Genomic DNA, 12,711 nt, shown 5'->3' with positions numbered 1-12,711 from the left:
TTTCTATAATTTTCCCTAAATTTTCATCTCAAAATACTAATTAAATAATGAAAATAATGATATATTCATCTATATTAACCAAATCCGAGTTAGAATCATTTACCCCGATAATTTTCTTGAAAATCCCACGAAATATTGCCACAAACCGAGCTCCCAAAGTCCAAAAATAAAAAATGAAATGAAACCCTCGTTCATATAGTACAAAATCTGACCCCTATTGTGCTGAACGCACATTTATTTGTGCGGTCGCACATCCCGGATGTTGCGGTCGCACTCAAAATTGTGCGGCCGCACTTCTGCAGCTTAGCACTACCATGCTTCAGTAAATTGACCGTAACTTTCTCTCCAAATGTCCAAATGATGATTGGTTTACCTTTCTAAAAACTAGATTCAAAGAGCTACAACTTTTATTTTTGCATTATCTTCGAATTCCTTATAGATTAAAAGATATAAGCCTCCGAAGTTAGAATATTGAACCTGCAGAACTCCCATGGAGTGCGGCCGCGAGCAAAATTGTGCGGCCGCGGGCAGAATTGTGCGGTCCGCACTTTTCCTTTGCGGTCCGCACTTTTTCCCTTGCCTCAGTACTAAAAAATGTGCCCCCGCACTTCCAAAAGTTCCACAACAACATCAGAGTGCCGAAATACCCGGACTCGCTCAAAACTCACCCCGAAACTCATTCGAGCCACTCGGGACCCCGTCCGAATATACCCACAAATCCTATAACACGATACGAACTTAGTCGGGCCCTCAAATCACATCAAACAATATCAAAAACATGAATCGCACTCCAATTCAAGCCTATTAAAACTAAGGAAATTCCATCTTCTACGATCGATGCTAAAACCTAATCAAATCAAGTCCGATTGACCTCAAATTTTGCACACAAGTCATAAATGACATAATGGAGGTATTCAAATTTTCAGAATCGGATCCGGCCCTGATATCAAAAAGTTAACTCCCGGTCAAACTTCTAAACTTAAATTTCTATTTTAGCCATTTCAAGCCTAATTTAACTACGGACTTCGAAATAATTTTTTGAACACGCTCCTAAGTCCAAAATCACCATACGGAGCTGTTAGAATCATCAAAATTCTATTCTAGAGTCGTTTGCTCAAAAGTCAACTCTCCGGTCAACTTTTTTCTTTTAAGCTTCTTAAATAAGAATTGTTCTTTCAATTTAATCCCGAATCATCCGAAAACCAAACTCGACCACACACGCAAATCATAATACACATCACAAAGTTGCTCGTGAACTTAAGTCACTGAACGAAATGCTAATTATTAGAACGATAAATCAGGTTGTTACACAACTGAAGGGATTTCATCCATTGAAAGGACTTGTTCTCCAAATTTCAGAAGTGCCATTCTGAAGGATGATGTTGTGCAGCAAGGGGAACGGGTGCACAAGAAGGCCCTCCTACCAGTGTATCAATTAATGTTCAAGATGGTGAACAAGGTCTTGCTTCCACGTGCAGAAAGGCGTTCCATTACATCAAGAGCAGACTTGTTCCTCATGGAAGCACTCGATGCCTACACTACTATCAATCTGCATGGACTCATGATAGAGCACATGAAGAAAGTGGCATATTTTAAGGATGGTAATCATGGGTTTCCTTATGGGTTCTTACTGACCAAGGTGTTTAACTTCTTCAAAGTCCCTTTGGGGAAAGCAACAGTGGGAACTCGCAAGCAAACCTTCTCCAAAATAACCTTAGATGAGTGTAGGTGCATTGATAAGAAAGGAGGGGTTGGCAGCAATTCCACTATCTCGCATTTGATTAATGCTCAGAATGCTGCAACTGAGGAGATAAAGAGGCTGAAGGCACAAAATATTATTCTTGAAGGACAACTTAGTCAGGCTTAGGAGGCACTTGGTTCCAGCAGTGCACAAGGCACAGAGGTTGCCCGTTTGTCCAAGGAAAATGCAGATCTCAGGAAACAGGTCGAGGACCTGAAAGAGCGGCTACTTAACGAGCAAGTGTATGCAAATGCCCGAATGGATATTCTCCTCCGAACTCTTGCCTCTTCATCCCTGCCTCCCCCTTCTAGTGCTCCTTAAAACAGTTTTCCTTTCTAGTGTCCAGTTCAAAGCTGTCTGTCCTACATCTTGGTCCCTTTATTTTGTTATTTTTGGTGGCTGGTACCTTTTAAGCTGTTTTATTTTGTGAATGGTTGTGTAACAAATGGTACTGCTAATTCTGCTCCCTTTTATTTAAAATTAATAAGTATCCCATCCTTTTGTTATGCATGCCTTACTCTTATGCTCTTTCCTTAGCCATGTTTGTGTGTACACATGTGGCATGAGTTAACCATGCTAGACTTCTTTTTGCTTATTACTTGTGCCTCATCTTTTTATGATGCCAAAAGGAGAAAAATTGATTGAGGGGGAACAAGTTAAGAAGGAATATTGTATGGTACTTTGCCTCTCAGAGGGAACTTCAATTACAAGTTTGTCGTCATAAAAAGGGGAAAATTGATAGGTTATATTTTGATGATCTAACAAACTTAATGATAAGAACAAGATGGGGAACCTGTTACACATCCTCAAAGCGCTCAAGAATAACAAGTCTCAAGTCGGGCACAAGTTCCAACAATCAGAGTCAAAGAGATGACAGAGGGAACAGATGGACATCAGTTCCCTTGCTGACTGTACCAGTCAACTGCTCACAACTGTAAAGCCACTGCAACTGTTCCTCTGCACATACACAACAGTGTGAATAGTGCAGCAACCACTTTATGGGAAATGCCTTGTACCGGATATTGCTTGCATCATCCAAGTGACATCACTTAGACATTATTAACATGAAGCAATGAAGAAAACACACACTTGCACATCCGAGAATTAATCAAGTTTCCTCTCAAGTGTGTTGCCATCTTGCAAGTGACTTCCAGGATTCAAGAACAAAGAACAACATAACGAATGACCAGTTTCCAGCATTGTGTTATTATATGTCCTTAGTTGTGTTGCACCTTTGTTAGAGTGAGTTAATTATAATTCCTACTTAGCTTAGCTAGAAGCATTGTGTAGGAAACCATTTGTAAAATTATAAACCTTGTATTTGTGTCTTGGCTAGAGTTAGTCGAGTTGTGAGCTTTGTAATAGAGTTATTACAAAGAGGCTTGTAGTAGAGTTATTACAAGTGAGTGAGGGATTAAGAGTTTCATTCCTAGGTTACAATAGGTCCTTTCAGAGTCAAAGTTGATAGCCACTATTGAGATAAAAAGAAAAAAAATACTACGTAAAAGAATTATTTTTTTGGAGTCACCATTAAAGGTCGTTCGAAGCTTCAATTTCAGAAATTGGATTTTCCGATTTTGTCAGTTGTGGATGGGTGTTGTCTCAATTGATTGGGATAATCATGGGGAATTCAAAACTTAAATCTGAAGTGATTTGAAGTATATTTAAGCTAGATTTGAGTTGAAGCGAAGCTCCATTAATAAGATTCATTTGTATAATAGTGTAATATGTATAAGTAATGTATAATAGTGTATAAACACCTCTTATACATTATTTTATACAAGGTTGATACATTATTACAGGTATTTGGTGGAATTCTCACATTTCTTCTTCTTCTTCTTCTTCTTCTTCTTCTTCTTCTTCTTCTTCTTCTTCTTCTTCTTCTTCTTCTTCTTCTTCTTCTTCTTCTTCTTCTTCAATTACCTATTCCTCCGGCTCGATATCACTGGTATTTTCACTACTCTGCTTATACATCTTTCTACACTTTTATACAACTATATATATAATGTACCTCTTTGTATAAAAGTGTATTAGCATCTCTCACGAACTTTTTATACGATTTTCACTTGCAATTCTTGTTTAAAAGTAGTCCAAATCTCCATCAAATGACTTCAAATTTTGTATACAGCCAACTTAGACTATTTCTAATAAGTTCAAACAATACTCACTCCAAATTCTCACAAAATCATATTTGAAATTTAACAAGATTAGCATTAAAGGAGATGGGATTTTAGATTTCACGCGTCTGTTTTTTGCGTTTTTGTAGCTGTGATAGGTATGTAAAAACTTGAGGAAAAAGGAGAATGGAAACTCACGGATGTTTCACGCCTGAAGATATAGAGAATAAAAAAACGGAAAAAATTCAAACCTAAGCTTATTGATATTTGGCTACACATTTGCAAACTTGTAACTGGGCTAAAATACTGCAAGGTCAGCTTATGGAGTGCATTATTCTGTAATTTTGTCACTAAAAAAACCAGTGATATATCAACCCCGATAGCGAAATTTGAGTAGAATTTACAAATAATTTACTTTGATTCTTTCGCATAATTAAACCTCATCGACGAATGAAAAAGTAGTGACTAATACATAGTCGTGATAACTATTTATTTTTGAGTTTATACACTCACGATGTAAACACCTAGCTAAAAGGTATGTTTAGGTCAATCAAAATTGTGATGTGTCTGCCGGGAGTCGAACTCGGGTCTATTGCTTAGAAGGCAATTATGTCACGACCCAAAATCTCACCTTAAGGATTATGATGGCACCTAGTCTCTAAAACTAGGTAAGCCGATCACTTACAACAATTAAACCTTTAAAACATGATATTATGAAGCAGAATTTAATATAAATGAGAAATTTAAAAGCGATATATGTCAACACGGCGATAATCACTACAAATCCCCATGACTAGATTGTACAGAATCACAAAATCTTACTGAATCCATAGAAATATCTCAAAATACAATACAATTCGGATATAAATTGACACTATAAATGTAAAGTAAAGGACTCCAAGGGACTGCGACAATCACGCAGCTCCACCTTGAATTATACCTGTTAATCGGGCCAAGCCAGCACAATAACAGCTCGGTTTGACCCGGTTCAGCCAGGTACAGTAGGGGGTGGGACGTGTTAGGGAGGGTTGGGGGTGGGGGAGCCAGGAGGGAACAAACAAATTTTGGTAACCGGTGCCCCGGAACTCGGTTAGCCCGGTTCCCCTTTACTGGGCTACAACCCGGTCTAGCCCGGTTACCATTGTAATTTCTTTTTTTTTTTAACATTTTTTTGCCGTTGCGAACGGTTAAATTCAAAAATGGCCATTTCGATCTACCCCTTAAGAAAATAGCCCCCCTCCCCTAATATTTACCTTTTAAAAACTATAAATAGCCCCCCTTGTTCTTCATTTTTTTCTCACAATTTGATCTCTTACTACTCTAATTCTCTCTCAATTCTCTCTTGATAATATTGCTTATTGCTCTTAAATTCTCAATTACTTATTATTTCAAGTTTCATCAAATATTTACTTTAGTCACTACAAAATTATAATTATCAAATATCAAGTATTCAAGTGAAGTGTGGTATCAATATTCAATATCATCAAATATCAAGTATCAGTCTATCAACTAAAGTTTGATATCAAATTTAGTGCGGCATCCGGAATCCCGGTACACTCGTTCCATCTCTTTCTCTTCTTTGGTGTATATTTTTATTTTATTATTTAGAATTATTAATTTAATTTATATAATGGATATATTTAGAGCAACCAAAAAAGCGTGTACTAGTAGGAGTGATAGTAGTAAGAGTAAAACTTCTAAAAAATCAAGAGGTGGTGTTGGTTCTTCTAATAGCTTTACACATATTTCTGAAATTTCACCTGAAAATTTAAATGTAGATTATGAGCAACTTCAAAAAAATTATGGTATATATGATAATTTAGATGATATTCAATCACCTGATAGTCTTGAAACACCACCAGATACACCTGGTAATGCTAGTCAAACTCAAAATATTAGGGGTGAAGGTCGTGGTAATACAGGTAGGCCTCCTCTCCCTATTAAGAGGAATAGAAGATTAAGAAGTAAGTGTTGGAATTTTTTTGAAAGACTAGAAGAAAATAAAAATTATGTAAGATGTCAAATTTGTAAGGAAGTTTATAAACATGGGACCATAGGTAAGCAAGGAGAACGGGTCAAGTTCGTAGGCATATGGTAGATAACCACCCTATTACATGGGGTGCTGATGAGGAAGGTGGGCAACAAAAACTTAATCCGGGTATTGGCGGTTTAATGGGTAAATATGATATAGCGAAAAATCGGGAAGAATTAGCTAAAATAATTGTTTTAGGTTGTTTACCTTTTAGTTTTGTTGCTTCACCATATCTTGTTACTTATATTCAAAGAATTTTTAACCCTTTGCTTAAAGGTATTCCTAGAAGTACTTGTAGAGCTGATATCTTTAGGCTTTTTGTACAATATTAGACATATATCCGTTATTTGTTCGCTAGTCTTTCTTGTAGAGTTTCTCTTACTTCTAATATTGGTCGTGCTGTTAATGAAAATGATTATTTGACTGTTATATTCCATTGGATAGATAATAATTTTTGTGTGCAAAAACGTATTATTGCTTTTAAATATGATGAAGATCAAAGTCATACTGGTGCATTTATAAGTAATACTATCCATGAAGTTGCTATATTTTACAATCTTTCAGAAAATATTTTGTGTATATCATTTGATAATGCTTCTAACAACAATGCTGCTATTACAATATTAAAATTGCATCTACACCCACCACTTCCTGAAATATTTCATGTTAGGTGTGCACATCATATTTATAATTTAATTGTGAAGAGTGGCCTTGAATTATTTAGAGATGAGATCACTTTAGTTAGAAGAGGTGTTGGTGTAATTCAAGAAAATAATAGAAGTGCTAGATTAAATGCATTTAAGGAAAAATGTGTACAGTATGGACTAAAACCAAGACTCATGCCTAAAGAAATAGTTACTAGGTGGAATTATACTTATTAATTCTTAAGATATTGTCATAAATATAAAATACCTATAACTGAAGTTGCTAATTCTCATTGTACCGATCCTAACCGTTTGTTAACGTCTAGAACTTGGGATGTCATTGAAGATGTTGTAAAAATTTTACAAAAATTTTATGTAGCTACACTTGAGTTTTCTGGAGATTATTATCCTACTATTGCAAATGGTTTAGTTCATATTGCTGAAATTTCTCTTTTACTCTATAATTTGAAGAAGAAAAAAGGATATTCTTCTGTTGTTGAATCTATGCTAGATAAATTTAAGAAATATTTCTACTCAATTCCCCCCTATTTACCTAATTGGTGCTATTTTAAACCCTTCTATCAAAATGGTCATTTGTCGCCAATTAATCACTGCTTTATATGTTTATATAGATATTGGACCAACTGAAACCCCTAATGTTGAAACTTGTATTTCTGATCTACACAAATATTTACAAACTTTATATAATTATTATTCTAACATTGTTGATGCTTCTGCTGCTGTAGATGCAAATATTCCATCAAGTTCAGTTTCAACATCTGTATCCGGTGCTTTGGAGGATAATGATGGCGTTGAAGATTATTTGATTTGGTCTACACTAGGAGAGCATCAACAAACTAGTAGCACGAACATTGATGAACTCCAATTCTACTTACAAAAATCACCAGATTCTACAGCTGGGTTTGTGGAGGAGCAACTCAAATCAATTTCCTGTTCTTTCGGCCATGGCTCGAGACGTGCTAAATGTGCCAATTTCAACAGTCACATCAGAGAGCGCATTTAGCCAAGCAAGGCAGCAACCGGGAGATACTCGTCATTCATTGAGCAGGAACGCTTTGGAAATTTATGGTTCCGATTCAAGCAATGCCGGAAACCAAGAACCTCATGTTGACATGGATGAACTTACAAAAATGATGCAAAGCATGTGATGTACTCTTTCTTATTTTTTTTATAATTGTTGCAAACTTTTAATTTGCAAGTTCAAAAATCAAAAAATCAAAATAGAACTTCCAAATTAATTTGAAGTATTATTTATTATTCAATGAAATAAAGCCTTCGGAGTTTGATCCTTACATATTGGTCTTATTAAATAATTTTTTGCCACTTACTTTCAATTTTAAAATTTTAAAATTCAAATTTTAAATTTAAAACTTTAAAAGTTTAAAGTTTAATTCTAAGCCTTAAAAGCTTGCAAACACTTAAGAATCAATAACATTGAATAAGAAAAATATAATATACTAAAAAAAAAAAGTAACCGTGCCCGGTCGGGACCTATTAAGCCCGAACCCGGACGGGCCCTAATTAACCCGAATTTTCCCAACCCATTACCATCCCGGTTAGCCAGCCCACTATCCAGCCCGAACTACTAACCGGACGGGCTATCTTTTTTTCGTGTCCAGTCCGGTCCAGCCCGTCCGATTAACACCCATACCTTAAATCCTCGGGATCAAGAAGGTAACTCTGTCTGGGTCTGCTCACTTGTAACAACCCTTTGGGATGGTGCTACTAATTATCCCAACTGTTGGAGTAAAAACACTTGTTTTAGGTCAATCTATTTAATTGGTTATCTAGAGCAAATGGTAAATAACATGTTATAAAAGGTTAAAATACATCGATAGTATAAAAAATTATTGTATAGTGTATATAACTTAATAAATCCTTTATTTTTATGAATAAAAATTAAAGGCAAAAAGGGCGAGAGCAATTGCACAATATCTGTATTGTTCCTACTAAGCATATATTTACATAAAAGTTTTTTTAAGGATCAATGGAATATCCAAAATGGATCTCAACACAGTACTCTTCAGTACTCATCTCATTCTCAGGGATTCTAAGTTTTAAGACTCCCCGTTTTTTGGTAGAAGAAAAACAAAGTTGGAGAGTAAATAAAAGAAAAATAGCCTGCACTTCCAGGCCAGAATCGCAAAAACAAAAATTAAAATTCAAAGTTAACATTTATAGGATGTGCAACGTAAAGGTCCGGCATCAGCAGTTAAAGAAGGAACAATAGATCCATCAGCCACAGGAAATGACTGAGCCTTTGAGTAATATGGATTTGTACTTCCATATCCAGATGGTATAAAATATGCTCCATTCATGAATTTATCCTTTGAAGACCTCCACTTCCAATTCTTCCACCCATTCTTTGCTTCCCTCTTCGTAACCTAATAAGTAAAAACGCAACAATATTCATGTATGAGTATTAATCTATTACTCCTATATATTATTGATATAAGAAAAAGAAAAGGTTAATATAGTTGTCATGGATTAATGGGAATTTAGATTATCTCACTCACTTGTGTGGATTTATATGCCATGAAATAATTTCCTTCACTGAAGATGGTTGGATTTGCACTTCCACCAATAGCATACATCAACCATTTTTCGTAGCGATTGTTGGCCACATGAGCATAACCTAGCCTAACTCTGCATGCATGTATATATCTAACTTATGTGAGGAGTCCTAGTTTTCAAATAAATAAATACATACATAGCTATAGAAATCATATTTACCTTGGCATTCGTTCTATTAAACCAGGGCCAAAGTAGTTGAAGGCTACCGTGACTTTCATAACCTTGTCTTCTATATTGTTATCATTGTGCCCAAATAACATAACCTGCTCATCAGATTTCTTTCAGTACTAGTTAATCCCAAAAGTAAATTAAAGGGACAAAATGAAAATCACGGTTTGCACTAGCTAGCTTATTTAACTCGAATCGGTTAGTTAATTTGCAGCTAAATAATGCACCCTATCCATTCCTTAAGTGCAGATTCTAGTTAATCCCTTAATCACGAGTTCACCCGAACAACAAGTTTTAAACAAATTAATTAAATAGACTAAGTAGAAAAATTAATATACACGTACTTTGTCATGCTGAGTGAAGTAGTTGTTGGAAATGGTAACAGCAGTAGAAGCATGAATAACGTCAATAAGACCATCGGTGCAACGTGCAAGATAGCAATGGTCGATCCAAATATGAGAAGATTGAAAAATATCAATACCGTCTCCGTCAGCGCCGCCACGATGGCCGGCATGCACCGGACTATCCCGCACAATGCCCTTCTTACCAGGCTTACAATCATGGATGCTAATCCCATGTATAATCACATGGCTAACATGTGCAATTGTGATACAAGGTCCATATGCAATCTCCACTTTAGCTCCTCTTCCATCTATAGTCTTGTAACTATTTATCATAAGCTCATTCTTTAGTGTTATAACCATGTTTTTGGCGAAAGTAATCCATAGTGGTTTGGATTGGATTACACCATATCTTAGTGTACCTGGTTTAGGGTTTACGGGGTCGTCCAATGGATTAGTAACGACATATATGGCACCAAATTTACCTCCGATAGCAGCTTTGCCGTAGCCGACGGCACAATCAGCCAATGCACGGCGGTTCTTGGCCCAATTTGATTTGGTACGCCAACAAGAATCAATCACATTCATAGTTTTTTTAGTATTAGGTGCATAACTATAAGGAAGAGGTGCATAACTATAAGGAAGAGGTGCATAATACTCAGCTTGTAAAGTTGAGATACCCAAAAAAAGAAGAGTAAGTACAAGTGCTAAAGAAGACATGATGATTAGGGAAATTAGAGGTTGAGCATACAAACTATGGGAATGGTTGATATTCGCATATATATTAGGGTGTGACAAGGTGGTGCCCACGACGATAGAATATTGAGACTAATTCTTTTTGCATTTTGGCTAAGATTTTGGGGAGCATTAATAGACGTGATTGCACGAGCTTTGGATGATTGACTTTTTGAGAGATTTAATTAGTCTTTTTCATTCTTTAGAAACGCTTAATTGGGATTTGACCTCTCTCTTAAGTAGTAATATTTGACTTAGAAGAATAAAGTTAGTTTTAAATTCGCTACTATTCACTGAATACTACTTAATTATTGTGCATAATAGTTTAAGACAACATGTACGGAGAGACCCAGATTTGTCTCCCTGAGTTGCGACATTTTCAAGGATTTGGCTCCAGATCCAAATGAATTTTGAACGAATCAACATAAGATAAAATTAGAATTTGATTCGATATATAGTAAAAAGACAAAAAGTAATTGGAAATAACGTAGTTCAAGCAAAAACCAAATGATGATTACGTATTTGGAGTGTCTATCTTTGGAAAGTCTCTTGAACATAAGTTCATTGATGCATCTCAAAGGAACAATCAATCTCCTGTCTAGGAGATCACAGTTTAAACGGCAAAGGCCAAATATATTAATGTACTTTCAAAAATTGTCTAAAAATACTTTTCGTTATACTATTGGGCTATATATATCTTTTCCGTCATACTTTGGAACAAATATACCCTTATTTTGGATGGAGTGCCATGTGCCAGCACCAGATGAAAACGAATCATTCCTTTTTTTTTTTTACCCGATCCGTTTTAAAAAACCCACCACCCGACCCGTTTTAAAATTTAGTTTTTTTAAAGCATATATTTTGTAAAAACTAAAAAACAAAATTGTAAAAACTGAAGGAAAAAAACAAATTTGCAAAATATATATTTTTAAGTCTTTTCAGTTTTTTTTAAGTATTTTTTTGTAAAAACTGAAAAAAATATTTTTTAAAAAATGCTTTAAAAACTGAAAAATATATATTCTGTAAAAACTGGAAAAAAAATTACAAAATATATATTTTTAAGTCTTTTCAGTTTTTTTAAAGTATTATTTTTGTAAAAACTGAAAAAATATATATTTTTTAAAAAACTGGAAAAAAAACTCTCCTAAAGCAGTGGACTACATATGCATTAGTTTTAAAAAAATAAAAATATTTTGCAAAATCTCTTTTTTTTCAGTTTTTACAAAAAAATACTTTAAAAAACTGAAAAAACTGGAAAAACATATATTTTGAAAATTTCTTTTTTTTTCCCAGTTTTTACAGAATATATATTTTTCAGTTTTTAAAGTATTTTTTTTTTAAAATATATTTTTTTACAGTTTTTACAAAAAACATACTTTAAAAAAACTGAAAAGACTTAAAAATATATATTTTGCAAATTCCTTTTTTTCAGTTTTTACAAAAACAAAATTTAGTTTTTACAAAATATATGCTTTAAAAAAACTGAATTTTAAAACGGGTCGGGTGGTGGGTTTTTTAAAACGGATCGGGTAAAAAAATAGAAATGGGTCGTTTTCATCTGGTGTTGACACGTGGCACTCCATACAAAATAAGGATATATCTGTTCCAAAGTATGACGGGAAGGGTATATATAGCCCAATAGTATAACGAAGGGTATTTTTAGACCATTTTTGAAAATACAAAGGTATATTTGGCCCTTTGCCGCAGTTTAAATCACAGTGTTATGAGTTTGAATCCGAGTTAAGCTATGTTAACTTCTTTTTTTTCTTCCTTAATTTTTTCTTCTTAAGGTGCCTGGCAATTTTCTTAGAGAGCTCGTGTCAAAAGCTAATAATTGGCATGTTATTAGGAATTTGTTTAAACAGAGGAAATTAAAAAGGGTAGAAAAATAATGTCGCTTCCTATTTTAGCTCCTTCAAATAAAGTTCTTAAATGACGTGACCAACATACTTGTGATATGTTCTTGGACCTAGTAATTGGAGGTAAAGTTTTGAAACTTCCTAGTCTGTCCGCTAAACTAAAGTTTAACCAGACGTTGATTAAATTCTTATACTGATCTTTAATGATCCTCAGTTGATTCTATGATGCTACATCTTAGGATGTTATTTTATGAGAACATATATATGTGATCATATTTTGGAAGACTTCTTTGTCATCGTACGTATAAGTGCTTTAGGCCATTAAGCTATTAGCATTAATCTTTCACATAGTAGCTTAATTATTTCTTCATATTTAACCTCATCTATAATTATTTATCAACTAATTGTTATAAATTGTTATTTCCTGGAAAGAAAAAGGAAAAATCAAAGAAATCAACTCCTTTATAATTAGTAAGCTT

The 12,711-nt window shown here is 34.5% G+C and overlaps 1 protein-coding gene across 1 annotated transcript; it reads right to left on the bottom strand.

Moving 5' to 3' along the window:
• Positions 1 to 8,504: 8,504 nt before the first annotated feature.
• On the bottom strand, positions 8,505 to 10,370 carry LOC107820192 (putative pectate lyase 2). The gene is made up of 4 exons (XM_016646420.2): positions 9,642 to 10,370; positions 9,289 to 9,392; positions 9,072 to 9,201; positions 8,505 to 8,939 (listed from the first exon to the last, which is right to left on the bottom strand). Exons 1-4 carry the CDS (start codon positions 10,356 to 10,358, stop codon positions 8,724 to 8,726), a joined length of 1,167 nt encoding a protein of 388 aa, XP_016501906.1. The 5' UTR covers positions 10,359 to 10,370; the 3' UTR covers positions 8,505 to 8,723.
• Between the last annotated feature and the right edge of the window lie 2,341 nt (positions 10,371 to 12,711).

The sequence above is a fragment of the Nicotiana tabacum genome, chromosome 17, assembly GCF_000715075.1.
Source record: "Nicotiana tabacum cultivar K326 chromosome 17, ASM71507v2, whole genome shotgun sequence".
Classification (NCBI taxonomy): domain Eukaryota; kingdom Viridiplantae; phylum Streptophyta; class Magnoliopsida; order Solanales; family Solanaceae; genus Nicotiana; species Nicotiana tabacum.
Note: the sequence above shows the minus strand (reverse complement) of the source record. Positions and strands in the feature narration are given on the sequence as shown.